Source organism: Seriola dumerili, unplaced genomic scaffold (genome assembly GCF_002260705.1).
Source record: "Seriola dumerili isolate Sdu_G_001 unplaced genomic scaffold, Sdu_1.0 BDQW01000068.1, whole genome shotgun sequence".
Taxonomy (NCBI): Eukaryota; Metazoa; Chordata; class Actinopteri; order Carangiformes; family Carangidae; genus Seriola; species Seriola dumerili.
The window spans coordinates 14,125,177-14,135,140 of record NW_019174323.1 but is presented as its reverse complement, the minus strand read 5'-3'; the positions used below and the strand labels follow the sequence as shown (position 1 = coordinate 14,135,140).

Below are 9,964 nucleotides of genomic sequence, written 5' to 3'. Positions count from 1 at the left end.
GGGTACATCATGATTTAACCAGCTGCCCGTTCGTTTCTCCCCCTGCTGAATGAACGGCGGCGAGGTCCCGCGTGCGCCGGTACACGGTTTGTGAGAGGAAGCTCGAGGTTGGTGTCTTTGAACTCTCGTTAATTTGCTATTTCTAGAGGACTAAGCCTGTAAGCCTGCACCAAAAGCAAGCCGAGTGTTGTGTGTTGGAGACTAAAGCTGGTTTTACTGTACCGTGTGCGTTTGTTTTGGAGCATTACTCTCTCTCCTGCAGTTCACACCTGCAGTGTATTATCAATTAAGGCTCATTTGTAGCTCGTGCCGTTAGCATGGAGTTAATGTGCAGCTACCTTCTTACAAAGCTTCATAACGCATGATTTTTTTTAATAACACAGTAGTGTCATCATTATCCGCACTTTAAAGGTATATGCAGGCCTGTGTTTTTTATTATTATTACTGTTATTATCTGTATGTGCTGAACGTGCAGTACGCTGTGACGGAGGATACGCCTTTTACCAGCGGCATCCTCGCTGGTTACGCAATGTTGTGAAATGGAGACCACCTAAAACAAGCTTTTAGCAAGCCTAGCATTGTTTACTGTATTTTAGCATTGTTTACTGTATTTTACACGTTTGGGCCTAAGGGGTTGTGAAGGCGCTGTCCCGGATGTAGAGTAGGGGTCAGTGACTTTATGGGATTTTCAAGGCTTTGGGTCAGACCTGAAAAAGTGGAGCAAAAGTGGTGTAAACACAGCGCAGCAGGGATCAGTGCCACCTCAACACATGATCCTGATTACAGTGTAGCTACACAGTGCTCAGGATCTTATGTGCAGCTCTGCCCTTTTTATTGTTTTCCTTACTCTGGTTAATTACTTAACTTTACCTTAGCCACTCCTGTTGTTTAACTCAGCTGTACAACATACTATGAGAAATCAATCCTTCAACTGGCTGCTGTTTTGGACTTTCAGAATTACGGTTTATAATTATTATGCAAGTAATTGTCACAGCACTTAAACTACCACTGTAATTTGTATGCACCTTTTATGTTAATTCCTCTTGTCCCTTTGCCTCAGAGTGATTTTAGTTCCTACCTGGCATTGGCAACCAGGTGACAGTTGTGACTGTGACAGTAACGGAGTCACCTGTTCAACAGAAAAGATATGACAGAGATGTTTGGCGATACAGTGTTGTGCCATGTCTGTGCTTGTTGGTGGTGATTGATGGAGGTTAATCAAATAGAATTAGCCATAATTTTATTATGTTATTATCCAGACTGGAGAATGGTACCCATCAAGAACACAGTACACCACACAATTTGTGCGTTGTATTTGGAGCCATGAAAGCTGCTGAATTATATTAACCTGCTTCAGTTTCAGGGTCGTGGCATTGTGCGTGCTCACCCACTGTCACACTGTCACGGCTCTTTAGGACATTTGATTACAACACAACCATTGTTAATGTTATTAATAACAGCTGTGAAAAAGGTGTATATTCTTCAGGGAATATTTAGACCAATGTAGTATGTTCATGTTGTTTTATGACAGAATCGAATCAGATTCTTCTACTTAATTTTCTCCATCACTGTGTTTCAGTCTCCAATTTATTTCTCTGACCTTATAAATTTATTTTGTGCTGCTTGTCAGCCTCTCTCCTTTCAACCTAACCTCTCCAACCCTGCAGACTCACCACTTGGACATTTTTATTATGAGTAACTGTTGTGTAAACTGCATTCATATAACCTTCACGACTTTGTTTGAAATTCACAGCAGGATCACAAAGTTTTCAAAGATAATGGTTTTGCAAAAACAAGCGTAAAATGATTCTTGGATAATTTCATTTGACACACCGTGATGAAGCAGCCATGAATAATGTTGTGCTGGTAGCTTCAGTGTTGCACTGGAACTAGCAGATACAGACCATATACCTGATTTTATCATACATTGTGGTCGATTTGTCAGTTTAGCTACATTCACCCACTCTCTTTCTCTTCCTCCCCAGGTCCCAGGTGCAGCCATGCCCATCTCCCTGCTATGGGCAGTGGATGTGTATGGGCGGGTCTACAGCTTGTCCACTGCGGGACAGCAGTGGGAGCATTGCCGCGATGCCCAGATGGAGTTCAAGCGGGCGACAGCGGCTCAGCAGTGCTGCTGGGGCATCGCGTGCGACAATAAAATCTACTTGAACGTCCACGCTTCTGACTTGCCCGTCCGCTACCAGGAGGAGACCTACGAGAATCAAGTGGGTATCTTCAAGTGTCATTGTTTACACAGAGTTTGCAAAGATACTTACTGGAATCAAGGTTAGAAATGCACAAAGAAAGGAAGCTATGGTATTTTTTCTCTCACTATGTAAGTTAAAAACACCTAAATTTTTCTGTGGCTATCCTTTATTTTCTGCACAAAGTCTCCAAAGTGAAATTGAAAATGTGGAGTTCCCCTAGGACTAGTGTCATGTGTGACTGAGTGACTGTGTGACTGAGTGACTGAAAAAGTAAGAGCAACATCCTCAAACAGCTGTGTTCCACTTCCTCTATTGCTAACTCCAGCACGCTGTCAGCTGTGTGCCTTCAGAAGCACATCAGAGGCTGTAATGAGAAAAACAGACCCAGTGACGGCACACTGTCACTGTGCTATATGTGTAACTCGAATGAGGGGGGGGGCATTTACATTCATAGGAAACTCCGGTTGTGTCAGGTCATGTGCATTAGGTCAGTGCTCTATAGTGGCCGTGCTGTTCTTGTGACTTCCTCTTACATCTCAACAAAAGTGGTGTTTGGCAATACATTGTTTTTGAAAGAGTGAAACTGGGTTGGATTCATTTTCATATTGTTTTTAACCCTCTTGTCTGTGTCCGTCTGTCTGTCTATCAGCGCTGGAATCCTGTTGATGGTTTCTCGGAGCGTTTGTTGCCGAGCGACCGCTGGCAGTGGAGTGATGTCACGGGGCTGCAACACCAACCCTTGGACAGTTTTCAACTTCCCTCTAACAGCTGGGAGTGGGAGGGAGACTGGTATGCAGATGAAAACTTTGAGGGAGAGCCCACAGAGAAAGGGGTGAGTAGCTGATGACTTTTTGTTTGTTTGTTTTTTTTGGTTTGCGTCTCCTTACTCCAACATCAGCATCTTGTCCTATTTTATTCCTGCTTCGTTTTAATGATTGAGGTGTTTGTGTCTGTAGGGATGGACCTACGCCATCGACTTCCCGGCCACCTACACCAAAGACAAGAAGTGGAACTCCTGTGTCCGTCGGAGGCGATGGCTCCGCTACAGGAGATACAAAGCCATGGACACCTGGGCTAAGGTAAGTGTTGCTGTGTGTGTGTGTGTGTGTGTGTGTTGTGTGAAGCCTGTCAGTTTGTTCACATGCGTGTGTCTCTCTTCCTGTTTGTGCTGACAGATCCCTTCACAGCGGACGACTCTACCAGATCCTTTCAGCGACATCAGCTGTGGAGGCTGGGAGATCAATGAGGAGCCCAGGGGCCGGCTCTCACTGTGGGCCGTGTCCCTACAGGGCAAGGTACAGCACACACACACATACACACACACACACACACACACACACACACACACACACACACACACACACACACAAGTAACTCCAACCTAAGTCTTAAGTATCAACGTACTTCAAGTCTTGATTAGCTTGTAAATAAAGTTAGTTAAAGTTTGGGAAAGCAGTAGTGCACGGTGATGCCTTTACTGTTATTGCCTTTGTAAAAGAGCAATAATAATAAATCAGTTACATAAACACAGTGATGCAGTGTTGTTGATAGAGGCAGAAAAGCTACCTAAGCACATCTTGCAGTTAAAAGTAAACCTTTGCTGACATGCAGCTCATAAAACACGTCAGGCTTTATAAAATACAATGTTTAATAACTGTGTCTAATGTAATGCATCTGTCTGATCTAACAGATGTTAAGAGTTTGTGTTGTATTCACACATACTAAGGATGTGTTTGTGTGTCTGTTGTATTGTTTATTGACCTTGTTATTGCCCATAGCAAGATCACACGCTCACAGTCTTGTCACATCAGTGTATTTGAATCACTTGATGCAAATAATTTTTTTCCATCACTTAACTGTTTGGCTCTCAGTCTTGATTATCTAACCCCTCCTTTTGTCTTCATCTAGGTGTGGTTCAGAGAGGGTATCTATCACCACAATCCTGAGGGCTCTTTGTGGGAGGAGGTGCCGCTCCCTGGGGAGGTCGTCCAGATCAGCTGTGGCCCAGGGGACCTGGTCTGGGCGGTGCTGTGGGAGGGGCAGTTCATTGTCAGGGAGGGCATTGGCCGAGATTGCCCCAAAGGTACACAAGCTCACTGGTGGGAGGAGTGTGTGTGTGTGTGTGTGTGTGTGTATCCTCTTTATGGAGAATGTTATTTTCTGCATGTCAGGTGCCTCGTGGGCGGTGGTGGACTCTCCCAGCCCTGATGTGGGAGCCATACATGTGGCCGTGGGAGTCAATGTTGTTTGGGCCGTGACCAAAGACAACAAAGTAAGAAAATTCTGTGGTGAACATTATAAAAGACACGTTATAGGATCGAAAAACTGAAATCTTCACCAGCTAACTCCAAACTAAGTGCTTTGAAGTTGCTTTTGTTTGGCTGTGTATGTATCGACTCACGTTTCAGTTTATTAGGAACACCTAGCTGCAATAAATGCAGTCTAATATAACAGCCCTGCAATAAATCCTCCCTTTATGAAGGTTATGATGTTCAGTTTTGGTCATCATCAAACCATCATAGAGATAAGGATAAAGATAAACTTTAACTGTCCCGAAGCAAATTTGTCTTGGACACATGCAGTATCTGCTGTTAAAATACAAACCTCACAGTGCATGAATACGTCACTCATGCACGTGCACACACACACACACACACACACACACACAATACCAACAACACATATACAGACTGCTATCAGCCGACAAGCTGCACACTGCCCGTCGCTCAGTCATCATGTAATGTACAATGAAGCTAGTAATTTAGAAGCATATGTGTAAAAATTGTACATGTGTACAGTAACAAATAAATTAAAGAGACTGGACAAAATAAAACCACCTCCTGGTAGAATACTACAGCCCCACGGTCAACAAAAATACTGATGGGTGTAGCTTAAAATGTTTTTGTCGAGTTGATTGTTGATTTAATTTGACTGAGACAATTTCCTAAACAAGAAAACTGCATTAGTAAAGACACTACAGCTAAATTGGTAACAATAGTGTTGGAGCAGGTGTGTGTTACGATAAAGAGCTATTTTCTTCCCACACTCTTGTTTCTCCAGGTGTGGTTCAGACGTGGTGTAAACTCCCACAATCCCTGTGGCTCTGGCTGGATCAGCATGGTTGGAGAAATGATCATGATCAACGTCGGACTCAATGATCAGGTGATTTAACATATCCAGTACCTTCTCTCTTCTGGTTACCTTAGCATTGCCGCGCGGCTTTCATGGCATGGAGTCACAACCTGTTGCTGTTGTGTGTAGGTGTGGGGTATCGGCTGTGAGGACCGCGCGGTGTACTTCAGACAAGGTGTGACCTCCAGTGAGCTCAGTGGGAAAACTTGGAAGGTTATCAATATTCCCCGAGATGGAGATCGATCCCACTCCAGTGCCAGCGCAACCAGCCTGCAGAGGTGAACACACACACACACACAAAATAATCTTTGGGTATAATACCATGACTTGATTAAAATTAATGCGCAAACTCTCGGAAAATATGCTTGAACCGATATAATGAATCTCCAAATTTCACTGAAAGATGCAGGAAACTGCTTTAATCTTCAGCGCATGCCATCATCATAAATTCATTCAGTTTCTCTTCCTCTTTCATAGTGCTGGATGTTACTTCTGTGGTGAGGTGCGTGGTCAGTCAGTAGTGAGTGATGTGGAATCAGACACGGAGAAAGGATCTGCAGATGCAGCCGCCTGCTTTGCCACCTCTGAGTCCCCCGAGTCCTTTGTTGATGCCCCCACAGATCACACGTCTGACCAGCCCTCCGACGTCCCCAAACCCCGCATCCCCAAAGTCACCAGCGACAGCTTCATCTCCGAACTCGTGTCTGATCGAGAACCTGCAAAGACCTTAAGAGATGTCGGATCCGCAGCTCCCGCTGTTCTGGAGGAGGAGACCGTATCTGGAGAAGGAGAGGTCAAAGCTCCCTGTACTGATGTCGCTCTCACCCCCAGCCAGTCTGGAGGTCCTCTTGACCCCCAGTGGAGTAACGTGGACCTGGAGGAGGTACAGGTCCAGCAGGCCCAGACCGGAGCAGTGCTGGAATCAGCCGATACTTGCAGCTTGTCATCGGTTGCGACGTACACTCTTGCCGTAGAGGACCCGTATGGGGCAGATGAGCATCCGCTGTGGGCGTGGGTCAGTGGAGGAGGCTGCTCCGTGGACAGTCACTCCCAGCTCAACTGGTTCAACTGCTCAATGAACACGTCATGTGAGTTCAGTGACATAACTGAGCATCTCATTGAATTGATGGGGATAGAGCCTCAGAACGCAGAACGATACCATGCTTATATTTCCATCTCATGCCTGCAGGAAACCCCCAATTGATTTTTTTCTTTTTTATCTACCTTTCTTCCTCCAGCTCTGATCCAGTCAGTCCAGTCCATGAGTCTGTCTGTAACCCCAGCCCAGACGGCAGCCTGGCGGAGACAAATCTTTGAACAACTCAGTGAGAGGACCAAGAGAGAGATGGATAATTTCCGACATTATGAACAAGCCATAGAACAGGTACGTGTGGTTATGACCTACCCTGCCCTGCAGCAACTTCTGAACTTGATCCCCTTTCCCCCTCACAGTCCCGTGTCATATCGTCTTTATGTGGTTGTGTTTTCTTCTTTCCTCCTCGTCTCATTCGCGACCTCCGACCTTCATCACAGTCTGTGTGGGTGAAGAAGGGAACCATGCAGTGGTGGAGAGACTGGAAGCCGCACAAGTGGATAGACGTTCATTTTGCCTTAGAGCAGTTCTCAGGGCCAGAGGGCAACAAGGACGGCATCCTTTTCATCTATTACAACTTCTACGAGGAGAAGAAGGTGAGGAAGAAGTGTGTGTGTGTGTGTGTGTGTGTGTGTGTGTGTGTGTGTGTGTCGATACAGTTCATGTGGGGGACTCATGCCTTCATGAGGGAGGTGGAGGAGTGTTATCGTCAGTCTCGAAATGTCTGCGCATGTTAACACAACAGATACCGTCTGAAAATAGAGTCACTCATTCAAATGGATCGGTACTGCTGTTGCTCTCTTGCAGTCACCACCGTTTTCTTTGTCTTCTTTCTTCCTCTATTTACTATTTTTAACTGTATCTCTACTTTTTTTCTTTTCCTCCATCGCTGCTGTCACTCTCCCCAGTACCTGCATGCCTTCATCAATGAGGTCACCATCCTAGTTCCTGTGCTAAATGACTCCAAACACACTTTTGCCATCTACACCCCTGAGCGGACCAAACAGAGGTGGCCGATCAGATTGGCAGCAGCCACTGAGCTGGAAATGCACGACTGGGTATGTGAAGCCACTACACAGTGCGATTGCTCTTGTATGTTGGATTCAGGTTTTAGAACCAAATGATTTCATCTGAAACTGAAATAACACTCATTTTATAAATACATAGCAATCATAGGTGGAGATTTCCACTCTTATTGATCAATATAACTGCCATCAATTAGAGAGAAAAGAAAGGCACTATTATTTTTGGGCTGTTCTGTCTGCTGAAGTGTGATTCGCACACTCATTTCTACCATTTCCCTTTTCTCGCCTTCTTTCCGTCTCTTCTTATCACTTCTACATTTGTCTCTCTCCCAGCTGGCATTGCTGAGTGTGTCATGCTGCGACTCCAGAGGGATCCAGGGTCCTCCCTCCAAACAGGCCATCTGGTCCATCACCTGTAAAGGAGACGTCTTTGTCAGTGAGCCCTCTCCTAGTCTGGAGGCCATGCCTTACCCGACACCCTGCGACCAAATGTAAGAATTAGCCAGACACCGCTCGGGTGCAGGAGAAAGAAAATAAGACCTCCTGATAAAAAAGGAAATGAGTTTCCCGTCTCTAGCTTAACCACTTTTATTTTGTGCAGGTTCTGGCGGCAGGTTGGAGGTCACATGCGTGTGGTGGAGTGTAACAGCGTTGGGATAGCGTGGGGGGTTGGCTTTGACCACACCGCTTGGGTCTACACCGGGGGCTACGGAGGGGGCTTCTTCCAGGGACTGGCCAGCAGCACAGATAACATCTACACACAGACTGATGTCAAGAGCGTCTACATCTATGAGAACCAGAGGTGGAACCCCGTCACAGGCTACACCAACAGGTAGAGCACACGCTCCAGATACCGCTGAGAAGAAGAGGGGAGTTTCTTCTTTCCCACCTGCTATTTTTGTCAGAAGAAAATGTTGCTGAAATATTTCCAGTGATTTGTTTTGTAGCGTAATTGTATTTTTCTCAAACACAGAAATTTCCAGGCTAATATGGCCGACTGACATTTACACTGTTCAGGTGTTTCAGCTTTTATTGTTCACACTTAAAGAAAATCTGACAAATAGGTTTAGTGTAAAACTACCTGTTACAGCTATTCACTGGGAGACATTTTACATTTCATTATTCCCCATAACATCTAAACCTTTACCAACAAATCAACATATTGAACGCACATGTTGTTTTTGATCAGTTGATTAAGTCAGGTGTGTTTGCTTTTCTTCAGAGGTCTACCCACAGACCGCTACATGTGGAGTGATGCATCAGGACTCCATGAGTGCACAAAAACAAATACCAAACCTCCCTCACCTCAGTGGACATGGGTAAGAACAGCTACACACACACACACACACACACACACACACACACACTCTCATGGAAACACCCTGTCGTGATTTGAAACCAGTTCTGTTCTCAGGTTAACTTTATTTTGTATACTATAAATATTGGGTCTTGAATTATCATGGGAAAAGGTGTGTAGTTAAAATCAGATGTTTTCACCCTGTTTCACTTCCATATGTGCCGTTTTCAGGTGTCTGACTGGGCCATCGACTACAGTGTCTCTGGGGGGACAGACAGAGAAGGTTGGCAATATGCAGCTGATTTTCCGGCGTACGTTTCATTTGCAATTCCTCAAACACACCTGCTGTGTCTGTTGGTTCAAATTATGCTGCCCTCATAGTCATGACCTTCACTTATTTCTGTTTTTGTTCCTTCCTCTTCCCCATCTCACCGCACAGGTCATATCACGGCTATAAAACGATGAAGGACTTTGTCCGTCGCAGGCGATGGGCCAGGTACTATAAAAAGCAACACTGGCATATTAGTCTCCAATACGTTTGTTCAACAATGGTGTGTGTGTGTGTGTGTGTGTGTGTGTGTGTGTGTGTGAGAGAGAGTCAATAGAGACAATAGGGTCAGTTGGAAAATATACTTTATGGTTAATTATTACACAATTAGGAAAACATATTGTTAATGTGACGTCCTAATCACAAGGTTTTTACTATAGATCTTTAAATAGTATTTGAATATTTGATGTGACATATATGTGGAGGTGTTGGACACAGTAAGAGAAAACATATTTACAATGATTGATGTTTGATTTGCGTCATTTGCCACACCTCCCACTCCAGCAGCTTCTTCAGCTGCAGATGTTACAGTTCAGGGCACATGTGAGCAATTGTATTTATTTTTTTCCTCCTGCACAGGAAATGTAAACTGACCACTACAGGACCCTGGCAAGAAATCCACCCCATCCCACTGAGTGACGTGACCATCCTGCCGTGTGCCGCTCAGAGCAGCGTGGACGTGGTTCCTTTGTGGGCGATCAGCAACAAGGGAGACGTGCTCTGCCGACTGGGAGTCACCGCACTGACACCTGCTGTGAGTCACATTAATGATATGCAAGCAGACATGAACAGGTTTTGCACCACTTTGGTGAGTCATCAATAAACATTCACTGGCATTTTCCTGCTCGCATCACGAATGTAGAATACATTAGTTCAAGTTAC

General features: G+C 45.1%; 1 protein-coding gene across 1 annotated transcript in view; it reads left to right on the top strand.

Moving 5' to 3' along the window:
* tecpr1 (tectonin beta-propeller repeat containing 1) overlaps nucleotides 1-9,964 on the top strand; it is a 17,864-nt gene continuing 7,900 nt past the window's right edge. Inside the window, exons 1-18 of the mRNA XM_022742594.1 lie at nucleotides 1-107; nucleotides 1,986-2,225; nucleotides 2,857-3,039; nucleotides 3,164-3,286; nucleotides 3,383-3,502; nucleotides 4,116-4,290; nucleotides 4,379-4,479; nucleotides 5,268-5,369; nucleotides 5,469-5,617; nucleotides 5,817-6,427; nucleotides 6,578-6,723; nucleotides 6,873-7,028; nucleotides 7,341-7,490; nucleotides 7,791-7,948; nucleotides 8,059-8,289; nucleotides 8,680-8,776; nucleotides 8,986-9,065; nucleotides 9,194-9,250. Coding sequence (XP_022598315.1) covers nucleotides 2,001-2,225; nucleotides 2,857-3,039; nucleotides 3,164-3,286; nucleotides 3,383-3,502; nucleotides 4,116-4,290; nucleotides 4,379-4,479; nucleotides 5,268-5,369; nucleotides 5,469-5,617; nucleotides 5,817-6,427; nucleotides 6,578-6,723; nucleotides 6,873-7,028; nucleotides 7,341-7,490; nucleotides 7,791-7,948; nucleotides 8,059-8,289; nucleotides 8,680-8,776; nucleotides 8,986-9,065; nucleotides 9,194-9,250 — 2,864 coding nt within the window. The 5' untranslated portion in view covers nucleotides 1-107; nucleotides 1,986-2,000. The remainder of the gene's footprint in view (nucleotides 108-1,985; nucleotides 2,226-2,856; nucleotides 3,040-3,163; nucleotides 3,287-3,382; nucleotides 3,503-4,115; nucleotides 4,291-4,378; nucleotides 4,480-5,267; nucleotides 5,370-5,468; nucleotides 5,618-5,816; nucleotides 6,428-6,577; nucleotides 6,724-6,872; nucleotides 7,029-7,340; nucleotides 7,491-7,790; nucleotides 7,949-8,058; nucleotides 8,290-8,679; nucleotides 8,777-8,985; nucleotides 9,066-9,193; nucleotides 9,251-9,964) is intronic.